Source organism: Schistocerca americana, chromosome 8 (assembly GCF_021461395.2).
Source record: "Schistocerca americana isolate TAMUIC-IGC-003095 chromosome 8, iqSchAmer2.1, whole genome shotgun sequence".
Taxonomy (NCBI): domain Eukaryota; kingdom Metazoa; phylum Arthropoda; class Insecta; order Orthoptera; family Acrididae; genus Schistocerca; species Schistocerca americana.
The window spans coordinates 524,359,643-524,380,105 of NC_060126.1; the positions used below are offsets into that span (position 1 = coordinate 524,359,643).

Here is a 20,463-nt window from a genome sequence, read left to right on the forward strand (position 1 = left end):
GAGGTGCCAAGGAGACGTCGATTTGGTTATGGATGGGAGTGTTGCGGAGGGGGGAGCGGGAGAGAGAACGTAAAATTATAGAGGGAGAGCAAGGCTTGAGTATGGATTTCTTCTTATTCTTCTTCTCCTTCTTGCTTCCTCCTCATCCTCGTCTGTTCCCGTTTCAACGTTGTCGGTATTGTTACGTGGGTTTTGGCGATGTTAGTGACAGTTGGTGGCCGGATGCCCTGTCTGTCTCCTCCATTCACCCCCTCCCTCCCGCCCCCTGCCGGGATTGAATTTCTGTACCCCTATTTATGTGCATCTAGAGTAAATCTCAAGTTCAAGTATGAGAACGTTTTCTAAATGTTTTCGGAGCGCTTATCTGAGGCGGGACGTTGGTACCAGCCCCGTATTTACGTGAAAACCATAGCCAGGCTGTCCGACTGATCAGCCCTCGTCGCTAATCCGCGAGGCGGACTCGATCGGGCGAAGGCCGGCACCCCGAATCGTGGAAGCCGCGCGTTAACGCGCTCCGCTGCCCGTTTGGCTTCTCGAGTACAGTATGCAGGTTCAGAATGATTGTTGTTGCTGTAGCTACGCAGAGATGAAGAGGCTTGCTAAGGGTAGACTAGTGTGCAGGACTCGCACTGAAGACCGCGTCATCAACAGCTACAACAAGAGAACGGTCCTCTGGCTGATGCACAGTCCAATAAGTCTAGAGAGTGGGTTAATAAAAATAGAGAAGAATTTTTTAATGCTTCACGTGTTCTGCAGTCCCTCCCCCCTCGTCCACTTGAGTACAAGGCACAGAGCGTTATACTGCCACGTGAAACTGTCCGACAAGTTCTGCTGTGACGTGTTGTTCAACTCGCGCGCCACGTCGGTTGGAGTGTCGGTTATGTTGCCAATGCTTTCGCCGTACGTGTGAATTTCTGCACTTTGTCGTTTTGTGATAGGTTCGTATTGATAACACCAAGTCGCGTCATCAGTGACGATTTTATTTACAGAAAAGTCTTGGCAGGCGTCCACGTGTCATTGTTTTCGTTCTGGAGTCGAGGTGTCCGAGACAAACTGTGCACACGCTTTTCTCTTCTTCGAATTATACTGGAGAAGGTACTGAGCAGTCGGTTTAGAGATGTTGCTCCATTGTGATTTGTGAAACAAGAACGTCGAAACACACGGGCTGCACGTCCAGTTTTTACCACTGCTTGCTCACAACTGACTGGTCGAATGCACGTCTGTTGTATACAGTTTTCAGTTCGAGCTTCCATCGCAATTACTTGGGTGACATTGTTTATAAGCCAGAAATAAAATGAGCCTCGGAACATCTCGGATGGACGGTATGTGACATTTGATTTTATTGTATCAAAAAGCTAATTTAACAACATAAAATTTGCAGCTTCTCAAGCCATCCAGTGCCACTAAATAGCTCCCCAAAATTGGGCTGAACACAAGATCACTACAAACACTACGAAAAGTTTATTGTATACTGTCTTCTGTGCTTTAGCTGCAGGCCAACTACGGTCTGCTGCAGACAGCCCGAGTGTAAACAGAGTTGGAAACAGTGAGTGAGACGGTGACACGTGGTGTTGCAGGAACTCTTACCGTCGAGGAGGTGTACAAAGACCGCGACCAGTTCGCGTCGCTGGTGAGGGAGGTGGCCGCGCCTGACGTGGGCCGCATGGGCATCGAGATCCTCTCCTTCACCATCAAGGACGTGTACGACGAGGTGCAGTACCTGGCGTCGCTGGGCAAGGCGCAGACGGCCGCCGTCAAGCGGGACGCAGACATCGGCGTCGCGCAGGCCAACCGCGACGCCGGCATCCGGGTGAGTCCAGTCCTTCCACACACTGAAGCCCCCTGTCGGACGTCAGCGTTGAGCGTGCCGACTCCGGCGTGGTGCCGAACGCTCAGAAACGGTGCGACTCGTGCATACGGCGCGTGTGGCTCGCCGTGGTGACTCGACCGCGGCGCGCTCCAGCTGCAGGTGCAGATGCGGGCCGTAACTGGCTCGCGAACCACCATGTCTCGAGTCCGCAGCTCGTGGCCTGTTGATCCTCAGAGCAAACGGTTTAGAGGGAATCCCCCTTACATTCATTACGCGAAGACGACTCGGAAGCTTCTGGCGACGGTAGTAGGATCCCGATGAATATATAAGTGAATTTGATCCAATAAAATTCTCTAGGTCCCAAAACAAAAAAAGTAGCTAGCGTTGCTGCCTCTGGATCACGAGGTCCCGAGTTCGATTCCCGGCCGGGTTGGGGATTTTCTCTGCCCAGGGACTGGGTCTTTGTGTTGTCCTCATCGTTACGTCCTCATCATTTGTGAGTGTGGCTCGATTGGACTGTACGGGCGCTGATGGCCGCGCAGTTGAGCGCCCCCCCAAACATCATCAACACTGTTTGGACACGCGTAAAATCCCTACGTTCCCTCTGTCGACACGCATATTCCGTCGCTCGTCCGCAGGCTAGTGATGTGCTCTGCCCGTAATGCAAAAAATAAAAATTTCAGTATCCGTGAACGTGGTATAAGGCAACAAGGAAAGTACCGTGTGTAGTCACTAAATACATCGGCTTATAAAACTTACATTACAAATAGTGCGATGCAAATGTACAGTAGTTCTTCACATAAGATGAGAATTATTTCGTCATTCTCACTTTTTAGTAAAACCCTATTAAGTACTAGAATCTTTATAAAAAGTGAAGTAAAAAACGTGAGACAAGAAAGATTATAGAATATTCTTCTATTAAACTAATGAAGTATCTGAACGCATTGGAAAACGCGAAGGTCAGTAAAAAAATATTTGCATCCAACAATACATCTTGTGTTACCAGTCTGCATATGTGCTCACTAGGCAACACTGACCGTAAAATATATCTGGTCATGTTTTGCATTTTGTCCGCTCCTGAAAGTTTTAATCATAGATGTGCTATTAACTCATATTTGATTATAACAAATTATACAAAGGACAACGCGTTTCTGATGGATACTCAATACTTTATTGCCTCGGAATGGCATACTTTCATAATACAAAATTACAGTAATCCATTAACCACCAATATGATGTTTCTCGCCATTTTATTACAACAAATCCTACAATTAACAACTGGTTTTTGGGATATCCACAGTTTGTTGTTACTTAGAAGCGGCATGTATAATAATTACGGGCTTAAATTGGAAGCCAAAATGGCGTCTCGCGACTCTGTACTGAAGAGAGACTGCGTCATCTGACGTAGGTAGCGTGCTTCCGTCTCATTGATCATCGTTCATACGCACGTTCTGACATACTACTTATTGCGCTGCACGTTCGGAAAGATGCCCCAACGTATTTTTTTTTCTTCTTCCACGATATGACGTCGGAAACTCGGCACGCTCGCAGCTCAACGTTCGAATCCGCGGCCCGTGTGGCGACGGCTCTTCAGAGTCTGCCGCCGTCGTGCTGCCAGAGCGCCGGCGGCTGCTGAACCTCGGCAGTTACGTACTTTGCTGTGGAGGGTGAAGTCTGTTCCTCTTACTCCTTTCCCTCCACACGGCCGTGTTTCTTGTTCGCTTATACCTACAAGACGTTACTTGTAAAACTGAAAATCTGATTTTTGCGTGGACGTGAATCTCAACTTTTTGATCTGCTTCTAAGAAATATCATTATTCGTGGCGATGTGAGTAAATCGACTTTAATGTATAAATAGAACCGTGGACTTTGCCATCGGTGGGGTGGCTTGCTGCTGAAGAGGGACGGCAGCCTTTTCAGTAGTTGCAGGGGCCGCAGTCTGGATGACCGACTGATGTGGCCTCGTGTAACATGAAACAAAACGGCCTCGCAGTGCTGGTACTGCGAAAGGCTGAAAGCAAGGTGAAACTACACCCGTAGTTTTTCCCGAGGGCATGCAGCTCTACGAATCGTTGAATGATGATGGCATCCTCATGGGTAAAATATTCCGGAGGTAAAATTAGCCCCCCCCCCCCCCCCAAATTCTGATCGCGGGACGGCGACTGCTCAGGAGGATGTGATCACCAGGAGAGACAAAACTGGCGTTCTGCGGATTGCGGCGTGGAATGTTAGAACCCTTAGTTGGGTACGTAAGTTAAAAAAATTAAAAAGGGAAATGGACAGGTTGAAGTAAGATATAGTGAGAATTAGTGAAGTTCGGTGGCAGGAGGAACAGGACTTCTGGTCGGGTGAATACGGTTATAAATACAAAATCAATTAGGGTTAATGCAGTAATAGGTTTAATAATGAATAAGAAAATAGAAATGCGGGTAAGCTAGCATAGTTAACGCGTTATTGTAGCCAAGATAGACACAAAGCCAACACCCACGATAGCAGTAAGAGTTGATATGCCAACTAGCTCCGCAGATACTTAATAGATTGAAGAAATGTATGAGGATCTAAAAGAATTATTCAGATACTTATGGAGACGAAAATTTAATAGTCATGGGGAACTGGAGTTCGATAGTAGGAGAAGGAAGAGAAGGGAAAGTAGTAGCTAAATATGGACTGGGGGTAAGGAATGAAAGAGGAATCCGCCTGGTAAAATTTTGCACAGAGCATAACCTAATCACAGCTAACACTTGGTTTAAGAGTCATGAAACAGTATTTATCTGGAGTGTAGCCATCTATGGAAGGGAAACGTAGACGATAAACAGTTGAGACAGGAAGAGAATAGCTTTTGAAATATGGTGCTACAGAAGAATATAGAGATTACGTGGGCAGACGACGCAACTAATGGGAAGGTACTGAATAGAACTGGGAAGAAGAGGAATTTGTGGTACAACCTGGTTAGAAGAAGGGATCGATTGATAGAACACGTTCTGAGACATCATGGTACCACCAATTTAGTATTGTAGGCAAGTGTGGGGTGTGTAAAAATAGTAGAGGGAGACCAGAACTGGATTCAGTACGCAGATTCGGAAGCATATAGGCTGCAGTAGTTATTCGGAGATGAAGAGACTTGCACGGGTTACAGTAGCGTGAAGAGCTGCATCAAACCAATCTTCCGGCTGAAGACGACAACAACGACAGATAGATGATGTTGATGACGATGATGGTGGTGACGATATGTGTCGATTCGCAACGTGCTGTTCAGTAGAGACCTCCACCCCCTCGTACTCTTACGGATTTATGGACAGCCCTGCACGATTCATGCTGTCAGTTCCGTCGAGCACTACTCCAGACATTAGTCGAGTCCACATCAAGTCGTTTTGCGGCACTTGTGCGTGCTCGCGGAGGCCCTACACGATGTTAGTCAGCTACACCAGTTTCTTTGGCTCTTCAGTTCACATTTCTTTCTTTGGCTGTTCAGTGTACACTTCTGCCCGTAGATCGGTGAAGCTGCCACTGCCCAGGCACGTCGCAGGTGCATCAAGTTCCGTTCCAAGCGTTCAGTAGTTTCTTTCAGTGTAGCTCTATCTCAGAAGCCTTTCATTTGAATTTTCTTACTTTCTATACTAACGCTGACAAAATATCTTTCTTTACCCTGTGTATATACTTTATAGCGACCCAGGGTTTCCGTTAGTAGACAGACGGAATAGTGAGTACTCACATAGTTTAGATGAGTTGGACTATAGCTGAAGAAGGCTAAGCTACATACTCTTATAAGGCTTTCCTGTTTGTATTAAGTTAAGGTAGACACGTTATTGATAGTGTATAAAGCCGTTTATGTGTGTCGAAATTTCCTGTTATTAATCCAAGATACTGTAAAATTTGGTCAAGAGCAGTTGTGACTAGTGGGGTGCGTTAGGAGTTGTGTAGAAAGTGGTTTCGCCGGGGCGAATGTAGCTCTGGAGATGATAGGCAATCTAGCGATGCCCTCTCCGGGAGATGCAAGGCATAAAGACAGTAACATATTAAAAGCGGAGCAAGAATGAGAAGCTGCGTACACCAGGCAGAGTTTAGAAGCTACACAGGAACTGCAGAGCTTAAGGAGAGTGAGTACGGAAAAGTGGGAAGCGGCAGTTGGCACCAAGGCCATTAGGAAGAGAAGGCGCTCCGGCAGTTTCATTTCTAATGTGGAGAACAGCGCCACATTACTTGCGGGCTATATAGGTTGCAGTGCAGCCTGTGCCCCCAACCACTGCACAAATATACAGCGAGGTTGTATTTAAACGAGGGGGTGGAAGAGCTCTTCTGAACAGCACGTTGCAAGGCATCCCATATATGCTCAATAATGTTCATGTCTTTGGTGGCCAGAGGAAATGTTTGAAGTCATAAGAGTGTTCCTGGAGCCACTCTGTAGGAATTATGGAAGTGTGGGATGTCGCATTGTCCTGCTGGAACTGCCCAATTCCGTCGGAATGCACAATGGACATGAATGGATGCAGGTGATCAGACAGGATGCTTACGTACGTGTCACCTGTAAGAGTATTAGAGGCCCCATATCACTCCAGCTGCACACACCCCACGCCATCACAGACCCTCCACCAGCTTGAACAGTTCCCTGCTGACATGCAGGGTCCGTGGATTCGTAAGGTTGTCTCCATACCCTTACACGTCCATCTGCTCGATGTAATTTTAACCGAGACTCGTCCGAGCAGGTAACATGTTTGCATTCATTAACAGTCCAATGTCGGTTTTGACGGGCCCAGGCGTGGCGTAAAGCTTTGTGTCGTGCAGTCACCAAGGGTACACGAGTGGACCTTCGGCTCCGAAAGCCCATTTCGATTATGTTTCGTTGAATGGTTCGCAGGCTGACACTTGTTGATGGCCCGGCATTGAAATCTGCAGCAATTTCCGGAAGGTTAGCACTTCTGTCACGTTGAACGATTCTCTTCAGTCGTCGTTGGCCCCGTTCTTGCAGAATCTTTTTCCGGCTGCAGCGATGTCGGAGATTTGATGTTTTACCGGATTCCTGATATTCACAGTACACTCGGGAAATGGTCGTACGGGAAAATCCCCGCTTCATCGCTCTCTCGGAACAAACTCTCTTAAATTTTGATAACCTGCCACTGTAGCAGCAGTAACCGATCTAACAACTGCGCCAGACACTTGTTGTCTTATACAGGCGTTGCCGACCGCAGCGCCGTATTCTGTATTTGAATACCCATGCCTGTACTAGTTTCTCTACCGCTTCAGTTTACATGTACTGTATACATGAACATCAAGTAGTTTGCACTTCACAGAAGATGCAAATTATGTTGTAACAAATTACCACAATACTCTTAATAGAATTATTAAACAGAAATTATTCGAGAAGACGTTCAAAGTATCAAAAATACACAATATAACCGGAGAATTCTGAAAACCTACCAGCAGCTATGACGTCACAGCAAAATCAATTAAGTACCATTATGAATATTAATTTTTTTAGGATTTAGGCTATTTATTGGTATCTTTCTTATTAAAGGAATATTAAATGTTGCGTGTTGATGCGACCGTCACTAGTTGCGATATTTCTGCAACTTTTCAACTGCACAAGTTGCCACCACTGTCAGTAATAGTTACGACAGCGAACTGGAATAGAGGCCGGGTGGGGGTGGGAAGGTTTGCGAATCTGTGGACGGGTGTATTATCCAAGAGGTCGATGACTGCCAGTGGTAAAACGACAGAAGTTCTGGTTATCCACATCAAACTGTGTACTTCACAAGCCACTTTACGGTGCGTTAATTTGTAAGAAGGAAACCAAAATCGGAAACTGGAATCACGTGATGACAACTTGTATGATAGACATAAGTGAAATGATTTTTATAAAAGCGACAAGAAATTCCAAGTTATTTTGTGGTCTAACTGAGACTGTATTTTATGTTACGTCACAACCACCGGATAATATATTCAAATTTGTGTTAAAAAAAAACAAAGAGAGTTCGGACGACAGCAGTCTGTCGAGTGCCTGAAATCGATACCTGTACACTGAGAGTTGCAGAGCAATGGATTCAGGAGAAACATACCAGGGTTCGTTGCTCCCAGGCCGCAATCGGTTGTCGTGTGGAGTCGAGAGAGGCGCGCGTGCGGTGTGCAGTCGTCTGGTGCACACGTGCGGACGTTTTGTTGCCGGTCGCATTAGCCAGAGAACACACGTGACAGTCGAGAGGACATGTGGCGTTAAGGTTTCCAGCCATTTGATCACCACACACGAATTCTCATGTCAAAGAACGGGGTCTAAACAGATGGTTTGCCTGGCATCGTACGAGCGAGGTGGCGCAGTGGTTGGCACACTGGACTAGCATTCGAGAGGCCATCCTGATTTAGGTTTTCCGTGAGTTCCCTAACTCGCTTCAGACAAATGCCGGGATGGTTCCTCTGAATAGGGGACCGGCTGACTTCCTTCCCCATCCTTCCCTAATCCGATGAGACCGATGACCTCGCTGTCTGGTCTCCTCTCCCAAAAGAACCCAACCCTGGCACTGTAACGTCGATGTAATTTCTCCACATTATTGTTTCCAATGATGTATCAATCTTGTGTGCACAGTCAACGACCGACTGCAGTCTCCTTGTGTAGCGGACGATGAACAACGTACACCGCACTTCTGTGGATTTTAGTCGTGGCTATTAAATGTACCATTATTGCATGTGCCCATTGTAACAATGAGGTCAAATGGACGAAAAGAGGTAAAATATTTGACGATTACGTCCATTTCCCAAACGTTAGACGTTGTCGAAGTAACACCTGCGCCCTGTGATTTGCTATCATTGTGATCTCCCCATTAACTTCTGCAGGTAGCGCCACAGTTGCTTCTTCATTTCCCAAGATGACACCTCTCTTTGTATTAACCGCAATCTAGAAGGCCACAGCTCACAAGACTTACCACTTATTGTCCCGATTTCTTCGCTCTTGCCTGACGTTTCAACAGGTTTCTGGATTTCATTAGCTTTCTTAAATACGCGAGTGCAGTTCTCTAGCACTGTCAGACCGGTAGCCTAGTGGTGATGCACTTGCTTGGAAAACGGAAGGTCGCGGGATCAATTCAGTCTGCCTTTAACCTAGCCTTCATCTCTCAGTGATGTGAAGATTCTCCAGAAACGAGACGTGGTTCGCATTCCACGTTAAGCTTTAATTGAGTTTCAGTGTTAGAGCAAATTTTTCAAAGAGATTGATAAAGACATTAAGAACTACCATAATCAGTTTTACGATAATACTACTCCAACTGCAGAAACTACAACTGCGTCCAAGCGTCGGTTCTGGCATAAAGTAATTTAAGGGTGTCGGCGACCTGCAGAATGCATTCAGTCAGTCCGGGAGTACAGCCAGCAAACAAGCGCTGTACCAGTGCCGTAAGGCAATTTGACTTATTGGGACAGCTTTATGCATTTTTATAGCTTCGACCAACAGGTATAAAATTCTAACCAATTGCTTGAAAAAAGCAGAAACTGGTAACCCCATTCTCGTACCAAAAAAGATAACCTGTTGGTTACGCTAATTGATGTTGCAAAAGACCTCATACGAGGGTATAAAGAAGTAAAGACGGTACTTTTTAAAATTTCAGAAGACAAAGAAGATTCCGGTAGTACTGTCGGGTGTTACGCCTCGTTGATTCTATTGTGTCTTCTTCTTCTTCTTCTTCTTCTGTGACCCTACAGTTCATTGTGGACCTTGACGTCTTCAACAATTATTCACCATTTACCACGATGCAGTGCTCGAGCTTTCCATCCCATTCAGCCCATTTTCTGCTAGACCTCCATGACTCCTTCTACCCGTCTGGTTCTCGGTCGACCCCTGAATCTCCAAAAAATCACGGGACACCTCCGAACACCGTATCGGACCTCCTTTTGCCCGGCGCAGTGTACCAGCTGGGCGTGGGACGGACTCAAAAAGTCGTTCGAAAGTCCCCTGCAGAAACACTGGGCCACGCTGCCCCTGTAGCCGCCCATAATTGCGAAAGTGTTGCTGGTGCAGGATTTTGTACACGAAGTGACCTCTCGATATGTCCCATAAATGTTAGATGGGATTCATGTCGGACGATCTGAGTGACCAAATCATTCGCTTGAACTGTCGAGAATGTTCTTCAAACCAATCGCCAACAGTTGTAGTCCAGTGACATGGGGTAGTGTCATCTATAAAAATTCCATCGTTGTTTCGAAACGTGAAGTCCACGAATGGCTGCAAGTGGTGTCCAAGTAGCCGAACATAACCATTTCCGTCAATGGTCGGTTCAGTTGGACCAGAGGATTCAGTCCATTCCGTGTAAACACAGCCCACACCATTATGGAGCCACCAAGAGTTTGCACAGTGCCTTGCTTCGTGGCCTTGGACCACACTTGAACCCTACCACCAGCTCTTAACAACTGAAATCGGCACTCATCTAAAGAGAAAACGGTTTTCCATCGTCTAGGATCCAACCGATATCGTCACGAGTTCAGGAGAGGCGCAGCAGGCGATGCCGTGCTGTTGGCAAATGCACTCGCTCAGTCGTCTGTTGCCTCGGTACATTGACGCCAAATTTCGTTGTACGCCCCACATTGATTTCTACGATTATTTCTCGCACTGCTGCCTCCTGTTAGCACCGGCAACTCTATGCAAACACCGCTGGTCTCGCTCGTTAATTGAAGGCTATAGGCCACTGCACGGTGCGTGGTGAGTTCAAGTGACTGAAATTTGGTATTCTCGGCGCACTCTTGACACTGTAGACCTCTAACGATTTCCGAAGTGGAGTTTCCCCTGGGTCTAGCTCCAACAAACAGTCCGCGTTCAAAGTGTGTTAATTCCCTTGGTACAGACCTAATTACGGCGGAAACCTTTTACGTGAACAACATGAGCACAAATGAGAGCTGCGCCAGCGCACTCCCATTTTACACGCTACCGCCATCTGTGTACGTGCATGTTGCTGTCCCATGACTTTTTGTCACCTCAGTGTATTACGCTGTTCCATTAATCAGTCACGCCAAGGAAATCTGAGAGATCAGATCACGTGATATTGTTCTAATTTTACAAAAAACAATGGCAAACCTGCAAACACAGTATAATGTTATACCTTGCAAAACTTTTTAGAATCCCAAATTGGACGTGGAAAAAGGCATTGAAGAATGTGAGGTGAACCTGCTGAGTTAGTGGACTGCATTGAGTGAGAAATTGAAACACGGCGCAAATGCAAAATAAACGTACGTTTGTCCCCACATGACTGAGCCGAATTACCATATACTGAAACTTCCTGGCAGATTAAAACTGTGTGCCCGACCGAGACTCGAACTCGGGGCCTTTGCCTTTCGCGGGCAAGCCGAGTTCGAGTCTCGGTCGGGCACACAGTTTTAATCTGTCAGGAAGTTTCATATCAGCGCACACTCCGCTGCAGAGTGAAAATCTCATTCTGGTACCATATACTGAGCTGTCTCCGCCAGAAAAATTACCAACGAGTAGTTTCTTCCTTATTATGAATCAGTTTAAATCAAAATTGCCTCAGAGGTTTGAGGCACACGACCTAGTTGTTTCTCGTATTGGTTTCTCAACAGTTTGGGTGCAGTTACCAATAAAGAAATAATTGCAATAGCTCAAAATCAATTAAGGCCTATAACAATGTCTTAAACGACGGACTAGGAAATTAACTGATTCAATTCAAGACTTCCTTCCACGGATTCATGGAGATGGTGAGGAAAAATGAAAAAGTAATCAGTCTGGAGCGGCGGGGTGTATGAACTACTCTTTGAAAAAAACGAATGAAGGAAATAACGGAGTGAAGGATTGTTTTCTTAATATCATGGTAGCTCTAAGAATCTACCTGTCACTTATGGTTACAAATAGCAGTGGGATAATGTTGTGTTCAGCATCGAAGTTAATTAAAATTAGGCTTCGAATCACTATCTTAGAAGACAAATTAAACTGTTTGGCTTCGCTCAGTACTGAACGCGACATTTTAAGACGACTAAGTAATGAAGCTTTACTGGTATGAAGTGACGCGCAAATCAGTTAGGAAGCGTCTTTCTTTTAAAAGTCAAAAGTGGTGACAGCTTTGTCCCGTCAGCGCAGCAGGATTGAACGACAGTGTAGTGAGTCTTCCCGAAAGGTTAATGGAGTTTCGTCATGTTAATTGCGAGAGTTCAAACTTTTCCCCTTTCCTTGCGTTAATGATGAATCGATGCAGTTCAACAATTTGTTCTTCGTACTCGGCTAGCATCTTCTGCGATATTTTTGTCTTGGTCCGCATACAAAGCTGAACACCATGCTGTAGATCCGATACGTTCGGCGATCCCTTTGTAATGGAATATAGCTTTGTTTGATAAATGATCACTTTCGTAGAAAGTGAAATTCCTGCTTGTTTGTTCTCCAAAATCCAAGTACTGAATTCTGCTTCAAATTTTGGCCATTTAATAGTTCCACTGCTCTGATTATGTTTACTGCGAGTTGCTTTCTATAAAACAACTTCTTGATTCCGCCAATGTCTTATCATTTTTTCAGGTGGAGGTGGCCCAAAATGCCTTTCTGAAGCCCTGTTTCCATGTTCTTTTCATATGTAATCACATGCAGCTTAAATGCTATAATAGTCCATAGCAATGACAGTTTTCAGCCATAGTTTGCAACCCTCAATATAGATACGGCACAAGTGGAACTCCACAGTAAACACAACAATAACTGAAGTTTGAACCAACAATACAAAAACCGATAAGGACGGTGTTGCGCATGCACTGAACTCTATATAACTGGAATGCTAAAAATTCGCAAGAAAGCTAAAGGAAGCTAACAGTTCATGCCGAAACATAACAATCTTGAAAGAATGGTGCTTGTGGTTTCCTGCATTAACTTGCTACCAGCGTATAAGACGCATCCAGTTTTGGGCCTATTTTCGAAGGAAACAAATGCTTCTTGTACGCCGGCAAACCTTAAATCCTATATTACAGACGTTCAGTCAGAAAATGGCTCCAAATTTCATTCTTTGGCAGATAAGTTACCACAGGCCCATCGAAATGACGTAAGACAAACGAAAAATAGTGTGTAGGTGAACAAGCAGAAAACGCTGGAGGTAATTTCAGCCGTTTCTTCAACGCGGGCGTAAGTTGCGAATATGACAGTTTCGAGTTGACGCGTCGGCGTTGGTGCATAGATCGACGTGGGACGTTCTCGTTGTAAAGCTTAGTTCACACCTGTTGCACCAGCCAAAGAGGCCTCATTTCGTTCCGTTCACCGAACACGATGAGATTACAGTTTGTACTGCGGAAGACATTACGAGGTCGCCTGCATCTTGCAAGACTTTCACTTAAAGAATCAAGCGTGGCGCAGCTGTGGCTTGCTTTCTGACCGACCTGGTTTGCATTTTCTGCGCTTGTCCTAAATACCTTAAGGGAAGTCATTTTCTTGCGTAGGCTTTTGTTTTTATTTTGAAAGAACCAATTTACTTCATAATTTAGCGATTTAGCTAATTTCCTGCTACCTCCCCCTTGGCATAGTCAAGTTGCTATCTCAGACGTGAAATCCGTATGTAAAATGGAAAAAAAACATGCCACCTTTAAGTGGGTTGTGTCACTGCACCAGCATACAACACATTAACATACGTAAGTGCAAGTATTTGTAAAATGACCGCAGATGGCACGGTCGGCGAACGTGTGTACTGTCTATTACGATACACACTGAAGCACTAACAACTGGCTTGATAAACAATTCTGTTGGGCAAATTGATGTGTAACTCTGATGCGCTCGGTAGCACATTCATCCTTTGGCCAGCCTTCTTATTACTTTATAGATTTCAGACACCGTGGGTTTCAAAGGTGTGGCTGTAGCACAACGGTGGGAGGCGCTGTCACCAAGCATTGTGTTGTCTGTCAAACAGGAATGAGACATTTCCACGTGTAAAGCAAATGCATGTGTTCCATATTTCGTAGTGAAGCTTGAAATGTTCGTGATCTACATCTGTATTCTGCGAGTGACCTGACGGTGTCTGGCGGAGGGTACTCTGGGAACCACAACATATCCCTACTCGCTCCCTATCCCTATTATACAGGGTGAAGAAAAATTCGCGCACTCGGAATTCGCCAGTCTTGAACGGCCGTTTACTGCCCAAAATACGCGCAGGTGGAAACTCTGTGGCGGACATTTTTGTATTGCGCCGCAAAGTCCGCGAATTTTTCTTCATCCTATATAAGCGACTGGTGCGTGAGAAGAACCATTGACGGTAATCCTCCTTTTTATCCATCAGTCTTCTGGCTGGTTTGATGCGGCTCCTGTGTCAACCTCTTTATCTTATGTAGTTTTTACGCTCCCTCACGTACCACAGAAGTTAATCGTTATTGTATTGACACACGTATTATGCGTTCTGCCCCTTCTTCTTGTCAGTGTTTTCCTCGTGTTGCTCACCCTGTTGGTTCTGCAGAGAGCCTGCTTATCTCTCATTTTGTCGGCCAACTTCGTTTTCTGCGCCCTTCTGTAGCGCCTCATCTCAAATGCTTCTTTTCCAGTTTTCCCACAATCCGTGACCCACTTGCGCGCAGTGAGGTGACAAGAGTCGAGGGCCGCCTCCTCCTCGTATCGTGACGCAGCTCCTTTTGCCCGGCGCAGCGCTGGAACTCGACGTGCCGTGGACTCGACAGGTCGCTGGAGAGTCCCCTGCAGAAATATTAATCCGCGCTGCCTCTACAGCCGTCTGTAATTGCACAAGTGCTGCCGGTGCAGGATGTTGTGCACGATCTGACGTGTCGATTATGTCCCATAAATGTTCTGCAGGATTCGTGTCGGGCGATCTCGGTGGCCAAATCATTCGCTCGAGTTGTCCGGAATGTTCTTCAAACCACCTGCGAACAGTTGTGGCCCGGCGACACGGCACATTGTCATAGATAAAAATTCCGTCGTTATTTGGGAAAATGAAGTCCACGAATGGCAGCAAACAGTCTGTCCCAGTCGACGATCGGTTCAGTAGGACAAGAGGACACTGTCCATTTCGTGCAAACACAGCCCGGAGCCACCGCCGACTTTCGGGTCCACGGCTTCGTCAGGTCTGCGCGACACTCGGACCGCATCACCAGCTGCCACCGACGGAATCCGGGGCTCGTCTGACCGGGGAACGGCTTCCCAGTCGCCTAGGACCAGCCGGTAGGGCCACCAGCCGAGGAGAGTCGCTGCAGGCGACGCGGGGCTGTCAGCAGAGGCAGTCGCGCTGCGCTGGCCGTGTGCTGCCGCGGCCCATCAACGCCAGGTTACGGCGCTCTTTCTTAAGGGACACGTCCCGTATCCATTTCTGTGGTTGTTTCACGCAGTGTTGCATGTCTGCTAGCACTGACAACTCTACGCAAACGCCGCTCCTCTCGGTCGTGAAGTGGAGGCTGTCGCCCACTGCGTTGTCCGTGATTAGAGCTGGTGACCCAGATGTGGTGTTCCCACCACACTGCTGACACCAAGGATCTCGGAATATTGAATTCCATAGCGGTTGCCGAAATGAAATGCCCCAAGCGTCCAGTTCCAACTACCGTTCCGCGTTCAGAGCCTGGTAATTCGCGTCGTGCGGCCATAATCTCGATGCAAACCCTTCCACACGAATCACCCGACTACAAATGAGAGCTCCGCCAATGCACTGCCCTTTCATACCTTGCGCACGTGATGCTTCCGCCATCTGTATATGCGCGAATTTTGTCACTTCAGTGTACAGTGCTGTACTACGAACATACATTGCAAGAAATTTACTCCTCAAGCCGGCCGGTGTGGCCGTGCGGTTAAAGGCGCTTCAGTCTGGAACCGCGTGACCGCTACGGTCGCAGGTTCGAATCCTGCCTCGGGCATGGATGTGTGTGATGTCCTTAGGTTAGTTAGCTTTAATTAGTTCTGAGTTCTAGGCGACTGATGACCTCAGAAGTTAAGTCGCATAGTGCTCAGAGCCATTTGAACCATTTTTACTCCTCAAATTATGGCCAATATCTCATAGTATTAGTCTTGCCTGTGGATGCTCTCTTTACTTGGTTTTGTCTATTTGTTTCAGTCGTCGTGTGTTATCTTGCAGCCACGGTAGCAGAATTCTTTCATTTTATTGACTTCGTAGTTCCCAATTTTCATGTTAACTTTATAGCTTCTATAACAGCTTGAATTTATATGTTTCTCGCGTTCTTGTTATTTCCCGAGCTGTACACTATCTGGTCATAAGTATCTGGGCACTCGTATGTAATGCAGAAGCGACCACTAGATGTTACGAGAGGCTGATCCGCCAGTACAATTGGAGGCTGTGGGTACTGTGTCATCATTAAAGAAGCAGTATCACGAGAATGGATCTCTCAGAGGAGCTCAGTGACTTCCAACCTGTGCTGGTCACTGGATGTCAGCTGGGCAACAAGTCTACCAGGACATCTCAATCCTTCCAGCGGGCCGAGACGACTGTCGGTGATGTGGTTTTCAAGTGGAATCGCGAAGGAACAATCGCGGCTAAACAGAGACCAGGCAGACCAGATATACTGATGCTCAGGGACCATCGAGCATTGCAGAGGTTGGTTACAAAAAATCACATGAAATCCGTGGAAATAAATATTCAACTGTTCCAAAGTGCTACCAACAGAAAAAGGAGAATTAGGGTTTGGTAAAAGATTGAGGTACAACGGTCCAAGTGCTCAGCACATTTGTGTAGTCAATGTTAAGCGACCTTTGAGGTGGAGTAAAGACTGACGCCACGCCACAGGACAGTGGATCACGGGACAGAGGACGTAACCAGCCATCTTACAGTGAAGTACAGAGAAGGTGCTGTTGCGGTATGGGGGAGTTTTTCGTGATAAAGGCGTGGTCCCCTCATTCCCCTTAAGAAAACGATAAATGCGGAAGCATATGGACAGATTTTGCAGCCCTGTGTACTGCTAGAGTAAAGGAACAGTTCAGAGATGCTGATTGTTTCAGTATGATAATGCACTCCGTCAGTAACCAGCAACTGTGAGGCAATAAATGGATTGGCCTTCTGAGAGCCCTGACCTGAAACCAATGGAACACCTCTAACATCACTCTGTTCTCTGGTTTCGGCTTTTGAGGGAGAATGGCCTTCCATTCCTCCAGAAATATTCGGACACTTTCTGGAAGTGTCCCCAGCAGAGTTCAATCCGTCATAAGGCAAAGTGTGGACGTGCCCCATATTAATAGCCACTGATAGGTGTCCAGATACCTTTGAGCATTCAGTGTTTTTGGGATTGAGTATGTTGCCTGACTTTCGGAACGTGCGCTCTCGGAATTTTAAACACCTCTGTGATGCACAACAACTCTCTTATAGTGGATGCAACTGCAGTTTGATAAGTATCTCTGTGAAGCTCTCGTGCTTGCTATAAGAGCCTGTGACAAAACCCGCCGTTTTCCGTAGGAACTTCTACATTTCCTCTATTAATCACACTGGTAAATGTTCTTAGACTACAACCAGTGCCCAGTACCGGTCCAGTAAAGTGATAACATCTCTTTTGGATTCTTCCATTTAATCTCCTGCTGTCATCTGCTTTCCTCACAGCTAGCTCTATGTGGTCGTTCCAACTTAGGTCGCTTCGGATGGTTACTTCCAGACATTTTAGAGTGCCTGCACACTGGACGTGTAGTCGTATGGCTTTGAAAAGCAAGATGGCGTCTATTGCGGTTGTGTGTAGTGATCAAGTGAACAAAAGTTACAGTTGTGCCTTAAAAACAGGTGTCTATGGGAATTGTAGTAGTGAAATCGTGAAGCTAAAAGAACGAATTTCAAGTTTACAAAAAACTGTGGACGTTTTAAGATATGACATTTCGCGTTTAAGAAACGAAAATGCTGAGCATCTGAAAGTCCCTCACAACATGGCGCCAATTGTAATTTATCAGTCGAATTACTCGACAAACAAGAGTAAAATCTACGAAAATACGTGTTGCGTGTGTAAAAAGTATAGCACTTTCAGTGATAGGATGTGCTTAGCTTGCGCTAAAATATCAAAAGTTGCGGAAAGGAGACATGCAGAGTCGGAGAAATTCCAGTGTATAGCAACTACATCTAACGAACAAAACGCAACGTTGAGTCGAAAAGTTTCAGGACCCTGCTACTGTGGACATCGTGTCTGTAAAGGAATTATGTGCATAAAATGTAAAACTGTGTTTCATTTCTCTTGTGTAAATGTGAACTCTAAAACAAAAGTTCTGGCTGTGTATGGAAGACGAGTTAGGACTAGACTTTGAATAACAAAGACTGTATTTACGATATAATCAATGTGCTCATTGATGAGGTTAAAGAATTAAAAAGTAAATCTGACGAGCTGCCACGACAGAAGTTACAAAATGATGGTGAAACACGCAGAGACACAAAAAAAGGTTCCAAATCATGCGAAAACAAAAACTCTATTAACGAAATCGCTGCAAAAACCAATCAGTATATTACGCCTAAAACAACATCTAAAGCTGTGAAAAAAATTGCGAATGATTCCTCGTTATACACTATAACAAGGAACAGATATGATGTGCTACAAAAAAATGAAAATTGTGAACAACAAAGCACTGAGTTAAATAAAAACTCCATAGTTCAAGAAAACAGCATAACGTCGCTAGGCAATGAAAACCTCGTAACTCCATCTGACAATGAAATCCACGTAACTGCATTACCAAATGTAGAAAATTATGCCACATAGGCTGTTGAAACCTTCCTTCTTCGAGTTGAACGGTGTTGCCATCTAGCGGCAATAATGAAAAACTCACATCTCCAGCGATATGTAGTTTGTGCTGAAAACCTCGCATCTCCGATAATTGCCATTGTTAGTGTGCAGGGCGAACACATACTCCGAGATTAAAACGTTTTTTGATGTGATAGTAACTTTTTTGACTGACAGACCCAACACTGCTTTAATGCTACAGGTACGTGTTAGTATTTCTAGGTATTTATGTATTGTATTTTAATATACAGAATTAATAATGACCTCGTTAAATACAATGTTGACTTCGAGTTTTTCATCGCGCGTAAAGCAGACTGCACTCGGTACATACGAGGTTCTAATTTCAGAACTGAACAGAATCCTATACATTCTACAGTAACTACTTTGTTTTCAGCTATGTGTAGAAAGAGTAAATTCACTCTTCACCTTGTGAAACAAGCCGACAACGGATCATATCGTATAAAATCACCGGAAGAAGATTCTAGTCAGGTTCCTCCTTGTCCTGCACCAAAAGAAAGGGTAGACCTACAAAATGAAGGTAAACCGTAGTTTATATTGTTGTAACTTGAAGTAATATCCTTGTTTGGAAGCTGAGGTGATTCAGTTATTTAAATGTTATTGATGACGTTATGGTTTACACTACAGATAATGCGGAAAAAGAAGCCAATACAGAGGCGAATTCCACTTCTGAGTTTGGAAGTCTTTTCGAACACTGCAGCGAGGATGATATCTCCAGTGGCAATTGTGATGCGTACGATCCAGATAAAAACAAAAATGACCATAGCAGTAACAACAACACGGAAGAGGACGATGACGAAGTTGATGCGGGAGTAAAAAGTACTAAGCAGCGCCGTAAAAGGAAAAGCAATCAATCACTTCAAACTTTGCAGAAAGAAAAACGTATGAGGGGACAGGATTACTTAGGAATGCAAAAAGAGACCAACAATGAGCAGAAGTAGGAGGGAAATGAGACCACGATGTACTTGTAAACATTCTTCCTTAAATCGGAACAGGAACTGCAAGGATATTACAGAAGAGCAGAGACAGCTAATATTTAATCATTTCTGGCAGGATATGTTTTGGGGTGAAAGAAAAATTTTTGTTAGAAGCCATGTCTACTACGTTCCAGTTAAAAGACGCAGAAATAATTCAGAATCCAATAAATCTCACCGTTCTAACACACTATATTACAATTTCGTAATAGGACAGAGAAAAACTGTCTGCACGACTATGTTTCTGAATAGTTTGTGCTTAGGCGAATGGAGTGTCAGAACATGGGCATCTAGTGCATCAGGAAGAACGCTTGCAGAAGGGCCTCAAATGCAACGAAAGTTTCAGGTGGACGACAATCAGCATCAGATTTTTTTTGCAGAGTTGCCATAACTGGAATCGCATTACTGCCGTCGTTCTTCCACAAAACTCTATTTGGAACCTAACTGGCAGAGTAAATCAGAACTACATAGGGAATATATACAATTTTGCAAGAAAAGAGGACAAATCCCAGCTGCTTACAAACAGTTCTGCGAGGTATTCGATGAAAATAATCTTAACTTATTTTCGCCTAAAAAGGACCAGTGCGATCTTTGTTGTTCTCACTAGACAGGCAATCTCTCAGACAATGAATACTCTTTGCATATGGCCCGAAAAACTGAGGAAAGGGAAGCGAAAAATCGTGATAAATTAATTAGCTAGAGTGTTTACAATGGACCTTCAAGCACTTCTGCTTTCTCCCAGACTAAAAGCCTCTGCACTGTACTATAAAAGCAAACTAAAGGTCCACAACTTTGCCATCTATGATTTAAAAAGTAACGATGGTTATTGTTACCTTTGGCACGAGAGTGAAAGTGGACTAACAGCTTCGGAATTTGCCAGTATACTCGTGCATTTTATAGAAACGTTCGTCCAAAATCATTCAGAAGCTATTTTCTACAGCGACGGATGCACGTACCAGAATCGAAACTCAGTCATGAGTAATGCACTGGCTTATCTCGCCAATCAGAAAGGCATTACAACAG

At 45.2% G+C, this 20,463-nt stretch overlaps 1 protein-coding gene across 1 annotated transcript in view; it reads left to right on the plus strand.

Moving 5' to 3' along the window:
* Positions 1 to 20,463, plus strand: part of LOC124544988 (flotillin-2) — a 318,114-nt gene that overhangs the window by 256,471 nt on the left and 41,180 nt on the right. Inside the window, exon 3 of the mRNA XM_047123744.1 lies at positions 1,578 to 1,810. Within this exon, the coding sequence (XP_046979700.1) occupies positions 1,578 to 1,810 (233 nt within the window). The remainder of the gene's footprint in view (positions 1 to 1,577; positions 1,811 to 20,463) is intronic.